This window comes from Carcharhinus amblyrhynchos, chromosome 1 (genome assembly GCF_965287045.1).
Source record: "Carcharhinus amblyrhynchos chromosome 1, sCarAmb.v2.hapA, whole genome shotgun sequence".
Classification (NCBI taxonomy): domain Eukaryota; kingdom Metazoa; phylum Chordata; class Chondrichthyes; order Carcharhiniformes; family Carcharhinidae; genus Carcharhinus; species Carcharhinus amblyrhynchos.
This window is the reverse complement of record NC_137324.1, coordinates 164675817-164703613: the sequence shown is the minus strand read 5'-3', so window position 1 is coordinate 164703613 and position 27797 is coordinate 164675817. Positions and strand designations below refer to the sequence as shown.

At 42.9% G+C, this 27797-nt stretch overlaps 1 protein-coding gene across 1 annotated transcript in view; it reads left to right on the top strand.

The window, feature by feature from the left end:
* LOC145350693 (serine/threonine-protein kinase 32B-like) overlaps positions 1 to 27797 on the top strand; it is a 250846-nt gene that overhangs the window by 145498 nt on the left and 77551 nt on the right. Inside the window, exon 4 of the mRNA XM_080199906.1 lies at positions 7068 to 7241. Coding sequence (XP_080056032.1) covers positions 7068 to 7241 — 174 coding nt within the window. The remainder of the gene's footprint in view (positions 1 to 7067; positions 7242 to 27797) is intronic.

The window sequence follows — 27797 nt, the reverse complement described above, 5'->3', positions numbered from 1 at the left end:
AGGAATTCATTGTTTTGAAGCCAAAGACAGAGTGTGTTTTATCAGTGAAGGATTATTATCGCTGGAAGGACACCTTTTGAACAAAAGTTCAGCTTCTGTTGAGCAATTCACGGTTTTGCTCGCTTGGTGCCGTTCCATATGTGATGTAAACTGGAGATGGAGCTTATCTTCAACCATCATGACAGCTTCATGAGATTAATCTTGCTTGGGAATCAAGTTTTTGTGCAAAGTTGATTTCTGAGCGTCCAGATATTAGAAACACATTCGACAAAATAAATTGCGGGAGATTGTATCTGATCTGTACGTGTGTTCGAAATGTATTTTCCCTACATAATTCAGTAAACTAGGAGATTAAAGGTATTCCGAACCCAAAGCCGAGGTGGAAAACTTCTTTTTTAATCAATATGCACATAGTAGATGTCTTAAGGTATCATCATTTAGCTTTACTTAAAATTCCTTAGTAAAACACCAATATTGATACTGTAAGAAGTCTCACAACACCGGGTTAAAGTCCAACAGGTTTGCTTGATATCACGAGCTTTCGGAGCGCTGCTCCTTCCTCAAGAGGGTCAACACTCACCTGATGAAGGAGCAGCCCTCCAAAAGCTTGTGATACCAAATAAATCCGTTGGACTTTAACCTAGTGTTGTGAGATTTCTTATTGTGCCCACTCCAGTCAAATGCCGGCATCTTCACGTCAAGCTCAGATGAGAAGGAATTTCTTCAGCCAGAGAGTGGGGAATCTGTGGAACTCTTTGCTGCAGAAGGCTGTGGGGGCCAGGTCATTGAATGTCTTTAAGACAGAGATAAATAGGTTCTTGATTAATAAGGGGATCGGGAGTTTTGGGGAAAAGGCAGGAGAATGGGGATGAGAAAAACATCAGCCATGATTGAATTGGAGAGCAGACTCGATGGACCGAGTGGCCTAATTCTGCTCCTATGTCTCATTGTTTTACGTTAATACTACAAGTGAGTGACATTTAGAAATTTTAGATTTTGTCAGTATCCTGGTTAACATATTTGCATTAAAGTCTCTTTATACTGTTGTGGAAAATGTCGATCAAGATGGTAGACAGTGGTGTTTCCTAAGCATCAGTACATGGAATACTGCTTTTTAAAATATTTTTCTATAAACGACTCCAATTTTGGAATACAGAGTAAAATTTTGGAAATTTACCAAAAATGCCAAACTTGGAGGTTTTTCTAAGATAGTGAATAACTATGGGCAAAGTAAGTGGCAGTGCTTCTGCAACCTTAGAATTGCACAATTTTGACTATATTGGGGTGGCACGGTGGCACAGTGGTTAGCACAGCTGCTTCACAGCTCCAGGGACCTGGGTTCGATTCCCGGCTCGGGTCACTGTCTGTGTGGAGTTTGCACATTCTCCTCGTGTCTGCGTGGGTTTCCTCTGGGTGCTCCGGTTTCCTCCCACAGTCCAAAGATGTGCGGGTTAGGTTGATTGGCCATGCTAAAAAAAATTTGCCCCTTAGTGTCCTGAGATGTGTAGGTTAGAGGGATTAATGGGTAAAATGTGTAGGGATATGGGGGTAGGGCCTGGGTGGGATTGTGTTCGCTGCAGACTCGATGGGCCAAAGGGCCTCTTTCTGAACTGTGTGGTTCTACGATTTGATTGCCTCTCCCTGTTGTGACAAAATGCAATACTTCTCTGTATTAAATGCCATCTGCCAATTCCCGGGCCATTTAGTTAGCCTATCAATATCTTGTTACACTCAATAGATGTCATAACCACCATCTGCTTCACCTCCATGTTTGGTATTTTTGGTAAGTTTTCAAAATTTTACTCTGTATTCCAACGCTGGAGTCCCAAAGTTTTTCAATGTGTTAGTGAATAGAAGATTTACCAAAATACGGCAGTTAGTGTCATAAAAAGGGGTCATTGTTTGGTTTCCTCCGATGATCCCACCCTTGGAGGAGAGTAGTGGAGTTAGCAAGGTAAATATGTGGGGTTGCAGGATAGTCCCTGGGTAGGATCTTCAGTCGGGGAGTCAATGGGCTGAATGGCCTCCTGCACAATGGGGATTTTATGATTCTAAGAGGAAGGAATCCAAGAGCAGGTATGCTCCACAATCCTGAAGAGTCTTAGTTCAGAAGTTCAATTCAGAAAGGCAGAGCTGCATGCTGTATAAAAATAACAGGAACAGTCACATTCAGGCTTTGATTGCTTCTTCTTGGAAGATTCGGTCCATTATGAAATTGACAGCAGAGATCAGAGATTCAGAATTGTCAATCAAGCAATGTTTTCCTTCGAACTCGGTGTTTTAGTACATTACTAGTGTCTGGCCTCTGAGCCAAGAATACATGACAAGGCTTGGCTGAAAGCCCAGAAATCCATTAGACTATTAAAACACCTACACCCAATGGAAAACATTGATTAACAGCTCTGGCTCGCTGATCTCTGCTGCCAATAGCACAATGTTGGCTTACGTGAGATTAAGAAGTATCAAGTGCAATTTCAACTTTTGAAACTTTAAACATTTTTGGTGATTGGCACCTGGATTGCCCTACACTAAAAGGAATTGCCTTTAAGAAAAGGCAAAGTTATCAACAAATGTCTTTTTTTTGAAGCTTTCCTTTCTATTGTCAATGTAAGGTTTGTTGCTTCTATATGATATAGTGGGTGAATAGGAAGAAGTGCCAGAGCTTGGCATGGAATCATGAAGGGTCACAGGGGATGTGTTCAGGTCATACCTTGCAGTAGGGGTGCATGAGGGGCACAGATTGAACCTATCTTTTAAAAGATGTACTCATGCAGATTCCTCTGTGGTGATGTGAACAGAGATTAATTGAAAGCTTGGCTTGACTCCATGAAAACTATCGAGTAATAGGCAATACCAATCCTGATATGATCCCAATGGATGTTACTACTGGGTAGGAAGATCCCAGATTGTAACCCTGGCTCAAACATTTGTAACTTTTACTTTTTTTTAGAAAACATGGAAGAACAGAGTCATAGGAAGGCCAGTTAGTTTTCAATAAAAGAAAATTATTAAACATGAAAATTTTGACGACAATACAAGACTTCTTCACTCCCCTTTATCTTCACAAATATACATGGATCTTAAACTCCATTCTCAAAAAGACACACTTTAAAATCTTCCTTAAAACAATGCTTTCCCTGTTTTCAGCAAGGATCCACCTCCAGGTATTCCAACTCTTCCTTCAGTATTCCTTTGTTTTGAATTGGTACAGCATCCAAACTTCTGTATAAACTCAGAGATAGTCAGTCCCCAACAGAATTCTATTGTTTCCAAAGGCTGAAAATAATAACACCAAACCATGGGCAGGATTTTATGGCCTCATTCCTCCCAAAACTGTAAAATCCTACACGAGGTCAACAGACCTTCCCCTTGTCTGCCCCTCACCTGCTCCGATTCCGTGGCAGGTGGGGAGGTAAAATTCCAGCCCATGTGTTCTTTCTATGCTCCCTGGTGATATAATCTGACTGTATGATATCAAGCGAATCTCAGTTAGTACACTTATAAATTGTAGTATGGAAACAGGTATTGGCATTATTTTGCAAAGCACCATTGACTGGCTAGAACTTTACTGTGGTTGAGTGAAGATCATGAAACTGGTACAGGAGCTGCTTCACAGTTTGCCATACTTCATAGCCATATACTTCATAGTTTATGGTTAAAATAACTGGGCACATGAGAGTTATATTTACCTGTATTTTCTGTGTATATTAAGGATTTTATGTAAATTTAGCAATGACACTAAAAATGTATACTCATAGCCACTCCTTTGGCCAGTTACCAATTTCTTTTGGATGATGCTGATCTATTCTTTACTTGTATCATATATGTAAGATTTATAATGGCACAGCGGTTAGCACTGCTGCCTCACAATACCAGGGACCCAGGTTCAACTCCAGCCTCACATCACTGTCTGTGTGGAGTTTGCATGTTTTCCTCGGGGTGCTGGGGGTTCCCCCCATAGTCCAAAAACATACAGCTTGGGTTGATTAGCCGTGCTAAATTGCCCCTTAGTGTCAGGGGGATTAGCAGAATAGATATGTGGGGTTACGGGAATCGGGCCTGAGTGGGAATGTGATTGGTGCAGACTCGATGGGCTGAATGGCCTCCTTGTGTACTGTAGGATTCTATGAATTCTATTAGTAATATAATGCCATAATGCGGTGGTTATTGAATCTCTACCAGTGTAATCTCAAGTAACATCAAAAAACACGTTGGGCAGAATTTTCCCATCACATCCTCCCATGGGAATTGCAGCGGGCAGGACGGACCATGCAAAGGTCCGTTGACCCCAGGAGGGAATTTCCAGCCTTCGGGCAAGTGTGGTCGGAAATTCTCGTCATTAGAACAGCACCAGCATATGGGCTTTAAATACATATGTGATATTTATGCGATCTCTAGTAATATAGTGCCTTTGATGAGGTACAAACTATCATGTTTGGGTCTGTAATCTCCGTTTCTAGCAAATATCTTTATTTTGATTCTTTTCATAACTCCAAATAATCTGAATTGTCCTTTATAGAAACAGTGAAAATAGAAGCAGGTGGAGGCCATTTGGCCCTTCGAGCCTGCTCCGCCTTTCGTTATAAGGATGGTTAATCATCAAATTCAATATCCTGCCCCCCCCCTTTCCCCCCCATATCCCTTGATTCCTTTAGCCCCAAGAGCTATATCTATAGAACATAGAAAATATCAACTCTGCACAGCACACTTCTGCAATAAATGAAGATTGTTTTGATTTTTTGTTAATGTTGATCATTTTGCTACAAGTTGTGTATAAGGGTGACCAATTTCCTTGCATTTAGAAATCCATATCACTGTACAGGTACATGTTGATTCAGTAAAATAGCTCTTAATTTCTGTAATCATATATTGAAACTTAGAAGAGCATTGCCATTATGGTGGTATGCCTGGGACATTGTATCAAGCCCCTTTGCAGGCAAAGGGTGTGTTTGAGATATTATTCTGAACATAAATGTTACTGTGACATTCTATGGTAGATCATAGCTGGCATTGCCTAACTATTAACTCTTTTATTAGTAGCTGAAAAGGTGAAAAATATTGTACGATAGTTGTACGATAGTTCATGCATCTCCTTTTCAAGCATTGTATTTTTTTTCTTTATTCATTCATGGGCATCGCCAGCTAGGTGAGCATTTATTGCCCATCTCTAATTGCCCTTGAGAAGGTGGTGGTGAGCTGCCTTCTCGAATTGCTGCAATCCACGTGAATTTCTGCAGTGTAAATAGTACACACTGCTGCTACTGAGCGTTGATAGTGGATGTTTGGGGATTTGATGCCAATCAAGTGGCCTGCTTTGTCCTGGATGGTGTCAAGCTTCTTGAATGTTATTGGAGCTGCACCCATCCAGGCAAGTGGGGAGTGTTCCATCACACTCCTGACTTGCACCTTGTGGATGGTGGGCAGGCTTTGGAGAATCAGGAGGTGAGTTACTTGCCGCATTACTCCTAGTTTCTGACTTGCTGTTGTGGCCATTGTGTTTATGTGGCGAGTCCTGTTGAGTTTCTGGTCAATGCTAACCTCAAGAATGTTGACAATAAGGGATTCAATGATGGTAACAAGTGTCAAGGGGTGGTGGGTAGGTTTTCTTTATTGCTGATTATTATTGCCTGGCATTTGTTTGGGCAAATGCTACATGTGAAATTCTGGACCAATGTTGTACCTATGAATGAAGTGCTTAGCTTAAGGCTCCAGGATGAGTGCAGAATGTGTTTCCTCCCATGGAGTAGATAAAAATCCCTTTATCATTTTTTTTGCCATTCTTGCTCATCTGTTGTTACTGTGTAAAATGCAAGTGCCTGGAATGGCTGCATGCATTCTCTGGGTGAGAGATTTGCACATCATCTTCAGAAATGGCATGAGTGACTAAAAATGGCTGTTGCTGTTTTCCTAGGAGCTTTTGTGACTTGCTGCCAAAGGTATGCCAGGGGATCAGGAGAGCCCTGCAGCAATTCAGGCATCAGAGTCAGAAGATGTAGAATAATTCAGGCATTTTCAGGTTTTCTGCATTAAAATGAGGAGCACGTTTTGTAAAAGAAAGTTAACCCCCCTTTGTACGAAGAGAATCTAACAGTTACTTGTTTTTATCTCTTTTTTTAATTTACAAATTTGATCAATAGCTTCGCAATAACCAAACATATATAAAGACAACTTATAGGCCTCACACCCAGGCTCTACATTTAAGATGATTTAATTATGTGGCTAGAAGCCTTAGCAGTTTGGTACTCATTGTGGGAATTAAGGAATGCATTCCCAACACCCTCATGATTCAGTAACATTTTCCTCGTACAGTAATAAATCAGCAAACGCTATCATTTTTATCTCGGCCGCAAGCTCCAAGAATGCTTTAGCATTAACAACTAAGGATATGTTTCAGTAGATTCATAAAAGAGCTATTCCAAAATCTGTTTGAATAATTTTGAATGCTAGTTTACTCATCTGATGTGAAAATAGCATGAAGAAGGCTCACATAATCATAATCATAAGTCTGATCCATTGCTTTAAAATTTCTCCTACAAGTTCAGCAGTGACTTTTCTGGACAAATACATGAGTAGGATAGGAATAGAGGGATATGGTCCCCGGAAGGGTAAGGAGTTTTAGTTCAGATGGGCAGCATAGTCGATGCAGGCTTGGAGGACCAAAGGGCTTGTTCCTGTGCTGTAATTTTCTTTGTTCTTGTTCCTTGTAAGCTTGTCTTCATTACGGTGGCACAGTGGTTAGCACTGCTGTCTCCCAGCACCAGAAGCCCAGGTTCAATTCCGGCTTGGGTCACTATCTATGCAGAGTCTGCACATTCTCTCCATGCCTGTATGGGTTTCCTCTGGATGCTTCTCTTTCCTTGAAAGACGTGCTGGTTAGGTGCATCAGCCATGCTAAATTCCCCCTCCGTGTACTCGAACAGGAGCTGGAGTGTGGCGACTAGGGGATTTTCACAGTAACTTCATTGCAGTGTCAATGTAAGCCTACTCATGACAATAATCGATAAAGTTAGATAAGCAAGCTTACCGTTCACATTCATGTTTTAAAAGAAGTGTATTTTTTTTTTCAGGTATTCATTCCAAGATGAGGAAGACATGTTTATGGTGGTTGATCTTTTGCTGGGTGGAGATTTACGCTATCACTTGCAGCAAAATGTACATTTCAATGAAGAAGCAGTGAAACTCTACATCTGCGAACTTGCTCTAGCCCTTGACTATCTGCAGAGCTATCATATTATCCACAGGTTAGTAACATTTGAAATAGGTACTAAAAGCCTGCCTTGTTGATTTAATTTTCAGTTTTGAACTAGCTTTGTATGCCAATCAGTTGGTAGCACTCCTGCCTCTAGTTCAGCAGTTTGTGAGTTTAGGTCCATTCTTGGACATTAGGACAGAAATCTAGGCTGACACTACCGTACTGAACTTCCATGTTGGAAGTTTCATCTTCTGGACAACACATTAAACCACGGCTCCATTCCCCCTCTCAGGTAAATGTAAAAGACTTTATGGCATTATATTAAAGAGGATTTATCCACATGTCCTGGCTAATTTTAATTTTATCCTCACTCAGTTTTATTAAAGTACTGAAAATTGGTATTCGTACATTGTGTTATGGGAGTGTCTTTCCTACATTGCAACAGTGTTTCATTGGCTTTAAAACACTTTGGAATGTCCTGAGGTTGTAAAAGATATTTTATATATGCATATCTTTCTATTGTGTGAGGATCAGACTCAGTAATAATGAATATCCAGCGTACTACACACTCATCAAAAGCTATAACATGAATTGTGCGGCATGCAAAATGTGTGTAAACTAATTTTCTTCAGCAGGGCTGGTTTTAAGAAAACATTAAGTTCCAATTTTATTATTTGATGCTTCTGGATGCATCTTGAAATCTTCCTCAGTTCTCCGCCCAAAGGGCAGGTCCAACCCACGATGCCACGATCTTCGCTATGGGAAGGGCAAGGAGACAAGTCCTTAATCCAATTCAACCAAAACAGGTATCAAGCCCCATGCTTTCGACACCTATCTGATCCATACCAACCATTCAGCTACCATTCCCACCATGCTCTCTAGGAGTCCAAGTTGCTACGGCAACATGTTGTCGCTCAGAGCTATGGATTGTGATGGTAGAGGCTCCAATTTGTTCCATCGCATAAAATCACAGAATCCCTACAGTACAGAAGAGGCCATTCAGCCTATCGAGTCTGTACCAACCACAATCCTACCCAGGCCCTATTCCCGCAACCCCGCACATTTACCTTGCTAATCCTCCTGACACTAGAGGTAATTTACCATAGCCAATCAACCTAACTTGTACGTCTTTGGACTGTGGGAGGAAACCAGAGCACCTGGAGGAAACCCATGCAAACACAGGGAGAATGTGCAGACTCCACACAGACACTGACCCAAGCTGGGAATCGAACCCAGGTCCCTGATGCTGAGAGGCAGCAGTGCTAACAACTGTGCCACCTTGCTGCCCAAATAGCTAATGAGTAATCAATCCCATTCTTACCACTTACCAGTGGCAGATATTGGATCAATTTGCAAGTTGATTCTCAAACCTGTTTGACTGTGCAGCTCTCAAATACTGAAGTGGGATTTGAAACCAGAGCTTCTGGCTCAGAGGCAGGATACTACACGCTGTGCTACAAGACCTCCCCATACTGAAATATACCGTGCGAAATAAATGGAGGCTTTTGCAGTAATAACGATGAGTTACTTCATTGAGTTTGCCATAGCTGAAGAAAGCAATAATTGCTGGAGGTGTGAACGGTTGTGCAGTTTTTCTTATAAGGGAAATAAATGCTAGCTGGTAGTGAAGTATTCTGTTCAGTACATAATGGGAGAAATATGTTCAGATAGAACCACATCTAGCTGTGCTAAGCAGGCTATGTTGATTCCCTGGTGGCGTGGAGCACAGTGGGTTACTATCTATGCGATCCACATTCTTCAATGATATCATGGTGCATTGAAACTGCATTGAAACTGTCATAAATAAGTGATTCAACTTCACGGCCCTGGAGCAATAAAGGCAAAAATATGTCCCACCAGCAAATTATGGGTTCAATACTTCTGTATTTTACATCTTATTGTGCTACATTTTTCTTGTTTAGGTAATGAAACTGCTGCCGGGTAATATTTAAATAAAGATCAAATGTGTGCTCTAAATACTTTATTTTAAAGCCCTACTGTTCTGTGCATTGTGCTTAGATGGGTACAGTAGCAATGGATGTTGTTTAGCTCTAAATAATGATGTTAAAATCCATGACATTCAAAGGCTTTCAGAGCACTTGAGCTGTATAAAAGTTGCACTCAATGGAATCCGCACATTACCAAACAGAATGTCGACATTAGTAACATGACTTGGCTGTTAGAATGTTTTGTAAATGTTCAGGCTGATATTATAGTTGTTACATTGGAGATAATGAGGACACTGTTACCCAAATGTTGCACTCAGAGTACTGTAAGTGTAGAAAGCATACTCAGATATGCATCTCATCCATTGAACAAATAGACCCAATCACGCATATACAAGATGTCAAATTCTGTGAATCCCAAAATGATTTTGTATTTTCCACCGATGCATTAGATGAGTAGTAGGCTTGTGGTGTAATGGATAGCATCCCTACTTCTGAGCCAGAAGCTTCTGGTTCAAGTTCTACTCCAGGACTTGATATCCAAGGAAAATAAGTTCATAGCAGGACCAAACAGATTGTCATTCTGCAAATTCTTCCAATATGTGGCAGGTAGTAAAAACAGGAGAGGTATCTGGTTAGCCATGTGATAGAAAGGAATGGCGAGCCTCTTCTATCACTATCCATAGCTCCAATGAACATGTTAAAAATGCATATTGCCACAATGAAATAGACTTGTTGAGTGAACTGTACCGCACACTGCCATCATATTTTTATTGGTTCATGGGATGTGAGCATCACTTGCTGGGTCAGCATTTATTGCCCATCCCTAATTGCCCTGAACTGAATGATTTATGAAGCCATTTCAGAGGGCATTTAAGACCCAACCATATTGCTGTGGGTCTGGAGTCACGTGTAGGCCAGACCAGATAAGGGTGGTTGATTTCCTTCTGTAAATGATATTAATGAACCAGATGGATTTTTACAACAATCAGCAATGGTTTCATGGTCAACATTAGGCTTGTAATTCCAGATTTTTATTGAATTCGATTTCAACGTGGTTGGATTGGAAGTAGGGTTCCTAGAGCATTACACTGGGTCTCTAGAATATTAGTCCAGTGACAATACCACTACGCTTTCGCCTCCCCTAAATGTACACATTGAATTATATCCTTAAATTTCATTCAGTGTTACTCAAAACTATCTCTCATTGAATTTCCACATGTTTTCTAATTTCTTAGTTTTGCCCAGCAGTTTAAACAGACGTGCCTCGGGGTATTAGTGCTGTTTACATTCTAAACCTGAGATTATGAGCTTTTTTACCACGTTGTAATTTAATTCAGTGATTGACTTTTCCTTTTCACACTACTGTTGCTGCATTATATTTTTCATATTATTTTATCAAAACTCTTTGCAACTTAATGTACCCAGTAGAATTCCCTTCGTACAAATCTATAGTCGCAATATTATTGTTCTGATTTGATTTATTATTATCACATGTATTAGTATACAGTGAAAAGTATTGTTTCTTGCACGCTATACAGACAAAGCGTATTGTACATGGAGAAGGGAAGGAGAGGGTGCAGAATGTCGTGTTACAGTCATAGCTCGGGTGTAGAGAAAGGCCAACTTAATATGAGGTAGGTCCATTCAAAAGTCTGGTGGCAGCAGGGAAGAAGCTGTTCTTGAGTCGGTTGGTATGTGACCTCAGACTTTTGTATCTTTTTCCCGATGGAAGAAGATCTAGTTTTGTAGCACAGTGGGGTGGGAGAATCTCATGTCCGGGCATGCACAGGATTCGTGCATACATTCCCCCAGCCCCGGATTTCCGGTGTCGTCACTGGAAGCTGGCAGAAAGAAGGATAAGTTATTTTTATCTAATTTTAATGTCTTTTTAAATGTGATTAGTGGACCTGGGACTGAAGTCTCTGGGCCCGCTAGCCTCTCCCACCGCGCCAGAGTGTTTCACTCGAGTGGGGTTTACTCTAGCTCCCCACTTTGGGGGAACTACCGGGATGACCCTGTAGGAGTGAAGAAGACAATTGTGACCCCCTCCCAGGGGGTTGGGTGGTGGGGGGGTGCTCTCTGGGCATGGATACTCTGGCTGTGCCAGCCTTTGCTCCTCAAGGGCAAGGTGGCCATGTTAGGGGGCACTTTGGCACTTGCCATCGGGCATGGGGCAGTGCCAAGGAGAAGGCCTATTGGAGCAGGGCCTAGGATGATCAGTGAGGGTGGGGTTCCCGCTACCACTCTTACATGGGGGTAGGATGAAGGCCAGTGATCAGGGGTGGGTGGAGGGGGTTCAGCCAGGGGATTGGGTCTGCCAGGAGGTCTGCCTGGTTTGGTGGCGGGGGGGCTGACACCGCTGAGGTGGGTGGGAGCTATTTTGGACGGGGGCTGGAGATCAGGGTGGCCCAGGCTGGAGTCGGGGGAGGGGGAGTGCAATTGGGCCGTGGAGAGGGGGTAGGGGGGGTGGGGGGGTGGGGGGAGCAGCAGTGTGGGGACCCTAGGCTGGCCAGTGATCAAGTTCACCAGCAAACGGGATGCTGATAGTTGGGGCCACTGCGCATACGCTGAGACCCACTGGTTTCAGCCTCTCCAGTGTGAATAGGCCCCGCACGCTGAAATGTAATGATATTGGTGGCCTCTGAGTGCACAGAGTGTTGATGATTCTAGTATGAAGTCTCACTGAGAAAAACAGTATGAATTACTCCAGTTTTCCCGCGAATTCGGCACTTTGAATTTTTTTTGGAAGAATTCCACCCAATATGTCCAAGGCGCGTGGGGTCTCTTATTCTGAGGCAGCGGGAAGTGTAGGCGGAGTTAATGGTTGGGAGGCTGGTTTGTGCGATGGACTGGGCTTTGTTCATGACCCATTGTAGTTTCTTGCGGTCTTGGACAGAGCTGGAGCCGTACCGAGCTGTGATACATCTGGAAAGAATACCAATGGCTGAAATTACACAAGGCAACATAACCATTTGACTGGCTTTTTCAATGGTGGTTAGAAATGTGAAGGGCAGCAAAGGAAGAAATGTGTTCCCCTTTCGAAGCTTGCTGCCCACTTTTATTTTCCCAGAACTTTAATATTCCACTTCCTGGAAGAAAAGAGACCGCAGTTGTTTTTCCAGGTGACATGACTCTTTAAAATACATTAATGGCACACATTTAATCATCGAGGCTTCGAGGCAACTGCCCCATGGATGTAAGAATAACAAAGGCTTTTATTCCACCAATGGAAAGATGGGTTTAAGACCACAGGAACATAGGCAAATTAATGATGCCATGCCCACCCCATCCCATGGACGGAACGGTGACACAGTGGTTAGCTCTGCTGCCTCACAGCGCCTGGGACCCGGCTTCAATTCCCAGCTTGGGTCGCTGTCTGTGTGGAGTTTGCATGTTCTCCCCGTGTCTGCGAGGATTTCCTCCGGGTGCTCCAGTTATCTTCCACAGGAGAATTGATTATGCTAACTTACTCTTGGTGTCAGGGGGGACTAGGTAGGGTAAATACCTAGTTATGGGGATAGGGCCTGGGTGGGATTGTGGTCAGTGCAGTCTCAAATGGCCTCCTTCTGCATTCTTGGATTCCATTCTGTGATTTTTTAAAAATAATTGCAGTAACTTCCCCAGCTGCCTTGGGAGGATTTGAACTCGTGTCACTGAATTATTGGTTCAGTCCTTTAAAAGTTGCTAGCAATTTCCCCTGTAATCATTAAATTGCTATTGGTAACCATCCTGCTATCATTTGCAATGCTGTATATATCCTTTATTGCTGTCTTTGAAACTTGGAATAAATAGAAGTTTCAATGAAAAATGCATGTGGAATTCAAAAACCGAACGTCATTAACTAAATGGAATTTTTCTCGATATAGGCTCATCTCCGAGGTCAGATTGAGATCCTTAAAATAATGAAGGTCTGGTGTCAGTCCACATGAATGGATTACTTTGTGTTGGAAGATTGGAGAGGAACCTAGAATATATATACTTGCACAAGCATTGAGCTAGATTCTGAGCAAAATTCTAATGAAAGATCATCAACCTGAAACATCGGTCAGAATTTTATGTTGCTAGGGCGCCCAACCACAAAACGCATAAAGATCACGTGGGAAGACATTGGCCGCGCACCCCCATGTCATCACCCCCTCATGCAATATCTCGGTTGGCAGGCGCATATGTGAGTCAGAATCGAACCCACTGACAATCAAGAGGCCAACTTACAATAATTATAACAGTTGAGTAGGAGTTTACATTGCCCATCTGCCTTTCTGGTTGGCAGATGGGCCGATTGGCCAAACAGCCTGTATGTTAAAGCCACAACCTCAATCCAGGGCAGGATGGAATTCAGGACTCAAATAAAATTGACAAATGTGTCTGCGGTCTGTATGTGATTGCTCAGATACTTGTGGCTTAGTTTTTCCACTGTTATTTATTTTTTATAGGTCAGCACTCTCGCTGACAGTTCACAGTGCTAGCCCCCCTGAGGGAGCATATTGGAAGCACCACCCCCACCACCGTTTTTCAGTGCCTGCCCTCCCCCCCCCCCACACCCCCCTACTGTTCTCAACGACTCCCCTCCACTCCCCTATCCCCACTTCCCCCCCACTTCACACTCCCCCCACACTCCCCACGTGCCCCCATTCCCCACTTTCCACTCTCCCTCCCTCCCTCCCCACTCCTCCTCCTCCTGCACACCACCCCCCCCCCCCCCACTTTTGTAGGCTGTTGACTTCACATTTTCCATCTACACAGCTGGCTAGCAGCAATGTGAAAGAGAGAGCCAAGTGTTTAAGCCTCTCTCTGCCAGTACACAGCCTTCCCATCTGCAACACCTCAGCTGTGCCTCCTTGTAGCCACACATGGAATGTCAGTCTCTAGGCTAAAGCTTTAGAGGATTGTAGAGGCAGTTTGGTTGGCAGGCGTGCAGTGTGCAAGCCCAATGGCATGTGGACATGTCATGGCACTCTAAGCTATGGATGAATAGCTCCACTGCCTTCTGGATGCCTCGGGAAAGTTGAAGGCGAAAAGAATAAATCCTGACTAGAATCCTGGAGTCCAAAGGTGGACTAATAGTCTAAATATGCCATCTTTCTGGAAAATCCTGCAACCAAACCAGAAGATTACTCTCCGAGCTAACGCTTTCTGTTGATTCAGAGATGCTGGAGCAGGCTAATTCTGTCAGTACACACTCACTGATAAATAAGCCAATGCGGTTTGTCCTTCTGGAGCCTCTTCATAGAATGAACAATGGCTGTATATCCAAAGGCATTCTCTACAGCTGCATTGGCCAATGTACCATGACCTCCTGAGTGTCCAACATTCTGCCAGAAGGCCAACTGGTAGTGAGATTGAAAGATGTCTGACATCGCCACTGACAACTGGAAGGCAGTCGCTGACGGCCTGCAGGCTTCCAATCCGGAAAAAGTTAGAATAGGTGTGCAGAACTGAAAAGTGCAACTGGAGGAGAAGAGGATCCAGAGCAAAACAGAGGACAGCATGCAGCAAATGCAGAGACTGCCATGCCTGAGAGATACTCCAGATGATGCCTCACAGAGTTGGCCACCAGGGTGCAAACCATCGTCTTATGAGATGGATGTCTGCCACAGCTGGAAGCTAGAAAAATATCACTGCTTTTTTGCTATTAAATGTAATACATTTATTTCCATTAATTGTTTCTAGTTAAACATCATCAGTAAATTATTACATCATAGCAGAAACAACAGTACAGATAGTTTCATAATTATAAACATTAATATTGTAAGACCATGTTTATTTGATATATTCTTCTTCTGAGAAACTAATCAGCAATAACATAAATCTTGCTTATGAAACCACAGTGTTGTCGCACTTGTCATAACTCATGTCACACATGGGGGAGCCAGTCTGGATTTGTGACTTCCCATGAGTGGGGAGGCTAAGGGTTCTGGCCTGTCCTCTTGTGCGGCCTCAGCTGTGACTTTGTCAGTGAGTTGTGTTGTGGACCAGCCCACTAACCATTTGAAGGGTCCTCCTGGTCTACTCTTGATCACTGGACCACACTTGGAGAGCCACTTGCTTCCTGGGTATTGAGGCACGAAGTAGCTATTGTACATGACACTCCACAGACTGGGGCCTTATTGCAGGTAAACATTCGCTGAAATCTTGCTGCCGTGCACACCAGCAAGATCTTACGACCCCACTGATGGTGCACCCGATCCCCGCCATGTATTTCCCAGCAGCAAGGGGTGCGTTCAATTGGAAACCCTGTTGGGAAGGGTGGGACCATAAGATCCCACCACCAGCGAGCGACACACTGCCTCCTGCCACCACCAAACCCAATATGGAGAGGCAGAAAAAACCCACCCATAGGGACATAGAAGCAGGAGTGGCCCCTGGGGCCTACTCCATCATTCAAGTTGATCGTGGTTGATCTACCTCATCACTATTTTCCCGCACTATCTCCATAGGCATCATGGTGGCACCGTGGTTAGCACTGCTTCCTCACAGCGCCAGGGACCTGGCTTCGATTCCTGGCTTGGAGTTCACACATTCTCGCTGTAGTCTGTGTGGGCTTCCTTTGGGTGCTCCGGTTCCCTCCCACACTCCAAAGATGTGTGGATTAAGTGGATTGGCCATGCTAAATTGACCCGTAGTGTCAGGGGGACTAGCTAGAGTAAATGCATGGGATTATGGGGGTAGGGCCTGGATAGGATTGTGATTGGTGTGGACTTGAAGGGCTGAATGGCCACCTTCTGCACTGTAGGGTTCTATGATATCCCTTGCTGTCATGTGGACATGCGAACAAACAAAATAGGAGCAGAATTAAGCCCTTTGAGCCCGGTCTGCCTTTCAATAAGATCATAGTTGATCTGCCTGTTTCACATTCCTGTCTTTCCCCAATGATATTTGACGATTAGAAATCTATCGATCTCTGCTTTGAACATACTCAGTGACTGAGCTTCCACAGCCCTGCGGGGCAGAGAGTTCCAAAGATTCACTGCATTCAAACCTGGAATTTTCCATGGGTCTTTTGCTCCATAGTGTTTCTAAAGCGGTTAGCAATGGCCAACTCAAAGAAATAATTTCAGGTAACTGTTCGCAATTCCTGGTGTGTTTCCGTTTCCACAATGAGCACAATAAGCTTCAAAAAGCAGTGTAATTTGCATAAAATTACAAACATTTTCCAAAACTGGCTGATTTACTGTGAGGAAATTACCACTTGTCCTGTACTTTGCGTTTCTTTTATCAGCAGAAACCCTTAACTACGAGAGTAATCTTTCACTCCTAAGTGGTTGTAAGTCTATTTTAGGATCTCTCATCTCCAAGGTTTCATTTTGTACGAGAATGGACAATAGAGCAGTTAAATGCAAGTGCGCAGTAAATCTCTGCTTTTCATGCTAATTGCGTGCAGGTACTCATTTGAAGGAAATAAAGGATTTTAGCCTCACACCACCCAAGCTTTTCCTGCATAATTTCAGTTTAATCAGAGCAAGTAACATTTCTTGGTAACATAATGGGGCAGTAACTGTTAACACTTTTATTGCCTCAAAACCAATTTCTCCTCACCCCTACCAAATGGGTAGGCAATGGCCTAGTGTTATTATTGCTAGACTATTAATCCAGAAACCCAGCCAATGTTCTGGATTGTTCTGGACCCAGGTTTGAATACCACCGCAGCAGATGGTGGAATTTGAATTCAATATAAAATGTCTGGAATTAAAAATCTACTGATGACCACAGAACCATTGTCAATTGTCAGAAAAACTCATTTAGTTCACTAATGTTCTTTAGGGAAGGAAACCTGCTGTCCTTACACTTTGCACCTTTTCTTGAATTGCAGTGAACAACGCAGAATCTATAGTTTCCTATTGCTTTTTCTCTGGCAATGCCTAAGTCAATCAGAATCAATTTGCCAACCAATCAGAACCCTTTTCTCTTGTAGCATAAATTATGATTGTTTGAAATTTGGTGTTCTTGCATTTGTTGAGTTCTGTTGAGTGCAAGATGAAAAACTTCAGCAGCATGTCTCTCTTTTCAATAATATTCCAATTCTGAACTGTTGAGAAACAGCTTTCAAAGCTCCTTCAGTAATTTGCAACGAAGTTGTTCTCTTAAAATTGCAGAAACAGGAATTATACTGAAAGATTTTTGTTTCATATAGGTGTTGTTACAGACAGGAGGGAGATAGTGGAATAACTCTTTCTCCTCTCCTCATCTCTCAATTGTCTGCAGCAAGTAGTGTATTTTAGCTGGAGAGTTTAAAAACATTTTGGTGTAGTGAATTTTAATAATAGGCACAAGACGTGTTTTTTGGTAAGTGTAAATCAGAAGAAAAGATAAATGTCTATTTATACAACTCCCTGAATTATAAACACAACGAAAGCATGCACGCACGCGCACGCAGAGACACTCTCAGAGACATACAGTCACATGGGCACAAACACTGCCAGGCACATGCACAAAGAGATATACATACAGATAATTAATTACACATGCATACACATAGACAGACACACACACATACACAGATACAAGCATGCATACGACACAGGCAGATACAAGCATTCACGCATACACACTCATAAGTAGATACAAACGCGCAAACACACACACACACACACACACACACACACGCGCACACGCAAACACACACACACACGAAAAGAGATTGTTAACGGAATAACAAGCAGCAAATTTCAGCCATTCCTTTTTAAGGTAGAGGGGTAAAGTTTCTCGTTCCATGCATTGCAGGAATCATTCTGGGTGGGATAGAAAATGTAACAGACCATTTAAAGACCTTGGACATGAGCTTCCGGTCTTGGGGCAGATGCGACCAGAAAATCCCACCCGCAGTGTTGCAAACCTGGATGGGTTCCCTCACGTGGTTCTTTGAAAGTGAATGAAAGTTGGAAATCTCTATGTTGCCAGACAAAGTTGGTGAAGACAAATTAGCCCCTTTCTCACTGCCCAAGTTTATTAGTTGTATTAAACATGGTTCCTTTCTTCTAGTTGGTCTCCAGACTGACTTGTCTCTGGTTGGTCCATGGAATAATATTACTATCTGAAATCAGTTTCAATCATGTGACCACATGATCAATACTTCTATTGCCCACACAGTTCAAAGTTTGAGGTGATTACTTCTCAATGTGGGATGAATGGTGGCAGTTCACATTTGCTTGTGATGAACCGATTTCTCTGCAACTTTCTTTGCTAAAATTTGAACTTGCTGACGTGTAGTCTGTGGGAGGCTGGGTAGGAAAGTAAGGAGGAATCATTGAATTAAAGTTTTGGAGATATTAGACACAGATGTAAATTTACAAATGGTTTTGCATTTTGAATGTCTTTTCAAGGGATGGTCTTCCACTCACGGACATTTGTCTGAATGACTTTCCAGAAGCCTTTTCAGACATGAGTAAAATTCTCTTTTTGTCTTAAAATTACAAAAATCATCTGACCTTCAGCAGCCATCTTTGAGCACATTAAAAGGAAGAGTTAATTTCCAAGACACCACCTTGAAAAAAGTCTGTATCTTGAAGGTTAGGAATACGATCTTTCTTGACTGGGCATGACAGTGTTCAGTAACCAATTTTATGCTATTAATGTGTCCCTAACTCACTGCCTTCCACGAAAAGAGCAGAATACTTCCCTCTGAACTTGATTGCCTCCTCCTCCCCTTGCCTCCTGAGAAATTTGTCTGGTGGCCATCTCTCTCCAAAGTGTTGTCTACCATTCACCTCCATAATAAACTATCCAGCAATTGAGGACACTGTGGTACGTGGTGTGACAGATGTAAGATGGAACACTATGTTAAATTGAGGCTTTTAGTTTTGTGCAGGTCAGAATCTGCCTCGAAGAACAATAGGTAGCTACTGTACAAGATCCAATGAAAGTGTCCCCCTAGATCAAAGTGCATGGTGAAGGGTTAATTGGACAATTTTTTCTCAGTTGCTGAATTTGGGAGAGTTAAGGGTGTATTATTTAAGAAGTATTTGGATGTGCACACTGGATGCCAAGGCATCCAGGCTATGGGCCAAGTACTGGAAAATGGGATTAGAATAGTTGGGTGGTTTGCCATTGACCAGCACAGATGCAATGGGCTGAAGGGTCTCTTTCTGTGCCGATATCTCTATGACTATGACTATTCCCAAGGAAAATAAGTAGACTGGCCAGTAGGATGATTCACCTGACCTGGTAATGTCATTGAACTTTCATGCCAAATATCTGTTGGAATGTGTGTCTGTGGAATTAAATAAATAGTACTCCGTGTCAATGCCACTTCGACTCATATGTCACAAGTGACATTTTTGGTCAGAGAAGTATATAGCACAAAAGAAGGCCTTTCAGCCCATTGTATCTGTGCCAGTCAAAGGCAAACCACACAACCTTTCGAATTGCATTTTTGGTAAATTTACCATCAAAAATTGTCAAATATCTTTACCTTCTAAATTAAGGTTAATTGGAAAGTACTGCACATTTAATCTTGAGCAAAAAAGCATCTTTCTCTCTGTCTCTGTGTCTTCCCTTATCCCCTTATATGACAGCCCATACTAACTGTTCCTCTATTAGCTATTTCTGTGAAAGAAGGTACATAGTAACTAAACATGCAGTGAATTAGCTGATTGCCAAGTGAATTAGCCAAGTACTTTGTTACTTCTTTCTCCCCCATCTTCCGTGACAAGCTTTTCAAAGCCTGCACCAGAACCTCCAAGTTCTATTATGTGGGTTTTACGCCAGGCACCAGTCTAATGAATATCCAAATGAGTGAATCCTGGAAATTATGCTGTGGACATTCCGCCAGAACATTTGCAGCTCATTTCTCATTGGCATCACATCACTGCGGCTCACCACGTTGTAATTCAGGGCTCTCAGCTATAGGGAATGAAAGGTGTCGGAATATTAGAAGGCAGCAAAACATATCTCGAAGCACATTCTGCTGTAAGAGAAAGCAAGCCGAATAATCCATTTTGCTGCCTCTGGCTGTATGAGGTCAGGGGTCGGGTACATACAGTCATGGATGTTTACAATATGCCATTAACTACAAGGAAACTATAACTGGTGTGATCCTGGCAGGTTTGGAGCAGAGGTACAAAGGTAAAAAAATCAACTAACTCCAAAGAAAGGAACTAATGGGATTGGTTTTCATGTGGAGTAGCTGCTTGACAACATTGGCAAGCGGCTCAATGAATTTTTATGGTTAGTCTTCATTAACTTTCAACAGACGTGCTGCCAGCACTAATCGCACTATTCATGGACAGTTCAGCATTTGGGAAGGGGGGTAATTAACGGGACAGGGGCTAATCCTTAAAGTTTATTTTATTTATTAGTGTCACAAGTAGGCTTACATGAACACTGCAATGAAGTCACTGTGAAAATCCCCTAGCTGCCACACTCCAGCACCTGTGCGGGTACACTGAGGGAGAATTTAGCATTGCCAATGCACCTAACCAGCACTTCTTTTGTACTCTGAGAGAAAACCAGAGCATTCGGAGGAAACCCATGCAGACGTGGAGAGAATGTGTAGACTCTGCACAGACAGTGACCCAAGCCGGGAATCAAACCCAGGTCCCTGCTGCTGTGCAGCAGCAATGTAAATATCTTCAGAGTGGGAAGAGTAAGTGTGGTGGCAACATCCTGTTTTTCAATGGGGGCTTCTCAGCTAAGCTGAAATCATTGAATCCCTACAGTACAGGAGGAGGCCATTTGGTCCATCGAGTCTGTACTGACCACAATCACCCCCAGGCCCTAATCCCGTAACCCCACACATTTACTCTGCTAATTCCCCGGGTCAATTTAGCATTTAGTATTTCAACCCTTGTGCTGGTTGGATGCTCCTGTTCACTGACTCTTCAGTTGTTCTTCTACTTAAACAGTTGAACTGAGAAAATGGGGCTTTATTCTAAGACATTATTGCCTCATTTACACCTCTTCTTGACATGCTTCAGCGGCTGGGTGACCTTTCCGATAGCCAAGGTTCTGTATGGCATTGAAAAATGTTAAATATGTCATCAAATTTCAAAGGCATCTCCCTGGCCCTGCATTCAACCCTGGAACACCTAAATAGCAAAGACACCTTTGTCAAACTTCTATTTATTAACTACAGCTCAGCCTTCAACACCATTATACCTATAAAACTCATCTCCAAACTCTGTGGCTCCTCCCTCTGTGACTGGAACTTCCTAACCCACAGACTACAATCAGTAAGGATAGGCAACAACACCTCCTCCACGATCATCCTCAACACTGGTGCCCCACAAGGCTGTGTTCTCAACTCCCTACTATACACCTTATACACCTATGACTGTGCAGCCAAATTCCCCTCCAATTTGATTTTCAAGATTGCTGACGGTTTCCAAGTTTGGGTCAGATCTCCAGCATTGATGAGACAGAGTGCAGGAGTAAGATAGAGAATTTGGTGAACTGGTGCAGCAACAATAATCTCTCCCTCAATACCAACAAAATGAAGGACATTGTCATCAACTTCAGGAGGCATAGTGGAGAATATGCCTCTGTCTACATCAACGGGGATGAAGTAGAAATGGTTGAGAGCTTCAGGTATTTAGGTGTCCAGATCACCGGCAACCTGTCCTGGTCCCATCATCCCAACACTATAGTAACAGAGCCCACCAACGCCTCTACTTGCTCAGAAGATTAAGGAAATTCGGCATGTCAGTTGCAACTCTCACCAACATTTAGAGATGCACCATAGAAAGCATTCTTTTTGGTTGTATCACAGTTTGGTATGGCCCCTGCTCTGCCCAAGACAGCAAGAAACTGCAAAAAGTCGTGAACGTAGCCCAATCCATTACGCAAACCAGTCTCCCATCTGTCTACACTTCCTGCTGCCTCAGAAAAGCAGCTAACATAATTAAGAACCCCCCCACACCCCAGACATTCTCTTTTTCATCTTCTTCCGTTGGGAAAAAGATACAGAAGTCTGAGGTCGTGTACCAACCGACTCAAGAACAGCTTCCCTGCTGCCCTCAGACTTTTGAATGGACCTACCTTGCATTAAGTTGATCTTTCTTAACACCCTAGCTATGACTGTAACACTACATTCTGCACTCTTTTGTTTTCTTCTCTATGAATGGTATACTTTGTCTGCATTGCCACGAGAAACAATACTTTTCACTGTATGTTAATACATGTGACAATAATAAATCAAATCAAGCCAGAACTGAAAGTATCCACTAAATTTGCACATTTCATCTACAGAACAGCAGTTATAATATCTTAGTTACAAGTTCCAGGGCAATTAGGGACGGGCAATGACACTCATGAATGAATCAGAAATATATATACTTGCAAAAGAAACATTTGCAGGGTTGAAAGTGAAGAATTAGGGAGAGGACAAATTAGATAGCTCTGACAAAGAACTGATACAGGCGTAATGGGCTGAATGGCCTTCTTCTGTACTGGCCAAGTTACAAGTGACAATATTAAAAGCTATTGGTTTCAGAAAAAGAGAATCAGATACTGAAAGCTGTATTACCTTCCAACTAATATTTTGAGTTACTTCCAAAGAAACCAACCAAAATATTTTAATGATGTATCATTCATATTACATCAAGATCTTTACAGAAGGGCAAGTTATAGCTTTCCGATTCTGACTTAAAGCAGATTATTGTACCTTGTTCTTCTTTCAGTGTCAGTGTTTCGTTAATAAGATGTTTGACTTTGATACCTCAATATATGCAAACTGCAGCAAGAATAACGTCCATCCTTAATCTGTAGAAGCTTTCTCATCGTGGATAAATGTGTAGAACTGCAGCCATTTGTGAACAGTATCTATCTGGCTCAGTCTTTGGTGGCATCTCATTCCTAATTTATAACAGAGAGCTGATTTTTCAAAGTGGCTTTGTACATTTGCAGTCTTGCCTTCCTGCTGGTAAACCCGCCTCGACTACAATACAGGTCAACTCAAACCAACTGGAGAGGTAAAGCCACGACCAAAGTGTAGGATGGTTTCACTCTCCTGTCCAGCCACCCCATCCCCTCCCATTTCTAACTCTACTGCAATCAGAGCCATCATTGGAAAAATTATTTTGCTTTGTCCTCTTCAAGAAAGTATCAAAAAAAACATTAAACAAAAGTGATGCAATCTGCATTTGGACCTGCAAATTTTCTAACTTTAGTTTTTAAAAATGTTAATCTCCCATTGTATTAATCACAAAAAAAGTCTTAAAAATATATAATGGACCTGAAATTCTACAGGGGTTCTACTAGTTTTTTGCCAGAGATCTCACAAGACCCCCCGCAGAGAAACAGCAAGAATGGCAGTAAAAATAGTTTCCTTTTGACGTTACTCTCCTGCTGAAGTTAGAGTGGGTGACTGGCAGGACTGCAATAGCATTTCAGTATCAGTTGTCATTGTCTTCCATCTCCTCCTGTCTTCTTAAATATGGGCTGCGATTCTCCCAAAAGCACTGAATTGGTGCGAAAACTGTTCCAGATCCCGACTATTTTCTCAGTTCAGCCTCTCACCTGAATTTTCCCGCTCTATGCACTGCAGAGGTGAATATTATTTCATTAAAATACTGGGGGGAGATGGGTGTGGGAGCTATTCATGCCGGAGCTCTGTGCACGCGCAGTCGTCTCCATCTGTCAGTCTCCGGCACCCGAGACCCCCGCAGTGCTGCCCCTCCAGCCCCTCCCCCACAGCCCCATCACAGACCCCACAACAATCTCCAGGCCAGCCCTGACCCCCTCCCAGAGCACCTCAATGCACAGACCACACCCTCCCCCCAATCGCTGCCATCCTTCCATCCCAGACTGATCCTAGTAGTGGGTTATCGTTGATATTTGCTTACAAGGCAGAGTGGCAGCAGGATTCCCCCCAACCCCCACCGATCACCCTAGGCCCTGCCCACAATAGGCCCCACCCCCTTGGCGATGCCTGGTGAGCAGTGCCAAGGTGCTCCCGGGCATGGGCACTTTGCCCGTTGGACAATGCCAGGGGGCATTGGCTGGCACTGCCAGTGTGCCCATGCCCAGGGGCACCACCACCCCACTGCCTGAGCACCCCCCTTCATTCCGGCGGGGTCTCCCGCTAGTTCCACAAACGTGGGGAGCTAGTGTAAACCCCACCGGAATGAAGTACTAATGCAGATTTAGTCAGGACCCAAAAGTTCCTGATAATTACATTTAAAACATATTTAAAATACATTTTAAAGAGATTCAAATTACTTATCTGCCTTCCCGCTGGTTTCCAGCATGGTCAGAACGATGATTGTTCACCGGCTCTGGGAGATGCGCATGCGTTCCCGGCACATGCGCGAATCCCAGTGCAAGGCTGGGGATACTAGACCTGCTGGAAAAGTTGTGGGTTGTAATGGGACAATCGCGGCCACGATTTCTGTCTCCTTTTATGTTTTTCCTTGAAGTCATCCTTTTCCCGTTTATGGCCAGCATTCTCTGGCCATTCTTACTGGCGGGAGTCTTTGGAGAAAGTGCAGAAATTATTCACGAGTGTGGGCTCAGAGATGAGGGACTTAGCTTTTGACAGCACGTAAATGTGTTAGGTTCCTGAAATACTGATGACAAGGACTCATCTCAAAAGATTTATTCACTTGCTATTTTGTGCTTGCACCCTTGCCACGATCCAGGGGACAGCAGTCGCACTCCCGACACATGACCCCATTGTAGCCGGGCTGTGGTGTCATCACGTGACCACTCAGTCTACAAGGGGCATCAGTTTTGTGGATAGATTGGAGAAGCTGGGATTGTTCTTCATGGGGAAGAGTTGGTTGAGCACAGATTAGGTAGAAATATTCAAAATCATGAGCAGTCTAAGCAGAGTAGAATCATAGAATCCCTACAGTGCAGAAGGAAGCCATTGACTTACTGAGTCTGCACAAACCACAATTCCGCTGAGGCCCTATTCCCATGGAAGGAAAGAAACTATTCCCATTGGCAGAAAAGTCAAGAACCACAGAGTGCTGGTTTAACATAATTGACAAAAGAACCAAGATAGACATGACAAATATTTTTCACAGCGAAGTTAGGATCTGGAATGCATTGCCCTGAGAGTGAGTTGGAGGCATGATTGATTATTGGAATCTAAAGGAAATTGGAGCTGGAGAAAAATTAACTGTAGAATCCCTGCAGGGCAGGAGGAGGCTATTCGGCCCATTGAGTCAGCACCAACCACAATCCTACCCAGGCCCTATTCCCGTAACCCCACATATTTACCCTGCTAATCCTCCTGTCGCTAGGGTCAACTTAGCATGGCCAATCAGCATAACCTGCACATCTTCGGACGGAAATCGAAGCACCCGGAGAAAACCCACACAGACACAGGGAGAATGTGCAAACTCCACACACACAGTGATCCGAGGCTGGAATTGAACCCGGGTTGCTGGTGGTGTGAGGCAGTAGTGCTAACCACTATACCACCGTATCACGAGGGAGAAAGAGTGGAGCTTGCTGAATTCCTCTTGCAGTGAACTGACAAGACCATGACAGGCTGAATGGCTTCTACTCAATGCACGTAACCATTGTCTGACGCTATGGTTTGAGACTGGAGCACTGTCTCTTTTACCTGACAATTTTGCTATCTGAATCAGGATGTTCCCCCTGCACAGTGTTGTAAAATAACTGCAGCCACAGGTTGCTTCCAGGAAATAAGCCGAGCAATATCCAGGTCAACCATACAGCCTGCTGATTTAAACAGAAAAACCTTGCAACCTTGTTCCTAATTAACAGGGATTGTTAAAAAGCCACCTGGGGAAAAGTAAAGAGCAAGGACAGAATAAAAAGCAGAATGCAAAGGTCACACATGTTGATAACAACGGGTTTTCTTTGGCAAGTACCAAGAGTATATTGTCTTTGATGTGGATGGATGGTGCTCAGCATTATCAATGAGCTAAGTTTCCATTTCACTTTTCAAAAGTTTAAATAAGCCGTTGTCTTTTTTTCTATTTAAGACTTGCATCTGACAAATTGAAAGAGGTTAAGTTTCTTGCAAAGTGCACTGCTCATACATTTCATATTTACAAACAAAATGGTGAAAGAATGGATGAGTAAATAAAGATTTAATTTGTACTTCAAAAGTCTATATTGAAATGTGAAGTAAAAGGTTGTATATAGTTTTTTGTGATTGCTTATGTGTTTGATAGCTATGATTTGACACTGGAGATATAAGTTCATAATATCACACAACTTTGAAAATACCTTCTTGATGTTTCCTAGACAAAACCATTGATTTATAGATAAAGCTATTCATGAATTCTGATTTTTCATAAATGCATGTCATAAAGGATTTACAACTGATGTGTTGCCAAGAAGTGACTGGGAGAATTTGCAGATTATTGTTGAAAAGAGACACGCTGTCAAAACTTTACATCTTGCGCGTATCAGGACAAATGCAAGAATGTGACAAAATATACTTTGAGGAAAGGGTGCTGGTTGATTGGCAATCTCACCAGTGCATTCTCCAAGGCAATGCCTTCACCAATCAGAGCCGTGTGGCCAACCAATCAAGACCTTTTTCCTCATGCAGTATAAATTATTGCTCCCTTTGAAAATTGGTATTTCTGTGTATATCCTGATGAGTGCAAGACAAAAGCTTCAACGGCATGTCTCTTTTTTCAGCAACACTCAAGTTCTGTACTACAAAGTGACCATCGAAGCATTCTAGGAAGAGATGAATTACTGGAGATCTGGAGCAACTTAGTTATAAATTAGACAACATTTGCTGATATTTCTATTGTCCTGTATTGTCTACTGACTCTATTCTTGAACCTGGGAAAGCAGAGAATTCTGTTTGTATATCTACAATATAAAGGTCTCGAATTTATTTGGAGTTTTGGCATAAATACGATGTAAGGACAGTTTTATTTATTTATTGAGAAAACTTGCAATGGGCTTACAGTGAATTATTAATGAAGGAGTGTCATGGATTTGCCTGGTAACAGCAGGATATAGAATTAATAAAGGGTTTGATAGGATGTAATCTACCCAGCAACAGGGGAAGTGTCTATGCCTGGCACAACAGTAGCCAACATTCAAAGGATCTGATGAAATGCAACATTTTCCCAGTAATGAGATTAGCAGACATCTAGATAAGATCAGATGTCAGTCACGTATCATCAGGAGGTAGTTAACCGAGATGACTAAAGATGAGTGGAGGCATACAGGCACTAATTTTTGAGTCAAGCAGTATGACCAATATACAGTCAGCAGAATCAAAGTGAGAACCAGGTATAATTGCCAACTTGTCTAACTGCAAGCCAGCTATCAGTAGAGGCCACTTTTAAAGTATTACAGCCAAACTAGCGCAAAAATCTTAGTGAAGGCAGTTTAAGTACCTTCACTAAGCCAGGCACAAACTGATTCTTATAGAGGATAATTATAGGCTGGTACAATGGTTAGCACTGCTGACCCAGTGGGTTCAATTCCAGTCTTGGGTTCCTGGTGCTATGAAGCAGCAGTACGTGTGGAACTTGCACATTCTCCTCGTGTCTGTGTGGGTTTCCTCTGGGCGCTCCGGTTTCCTCCCACAATCCAAAGAGCTGCAAGTTAGGTGGGTTGGCCGTGCTAAGTTTCTCCTTACTGTCCAAAGATGTGTAGATTGAGTGGATTAGCCATGGTAAATGCACGGATGATGGGAATAGGGCAGAGGGAGAAAGCCTGGATAAGATGTTCTTTTGTAGAGTTGGTGTAGAGTCAATGGGCTGAATAGGGCACCT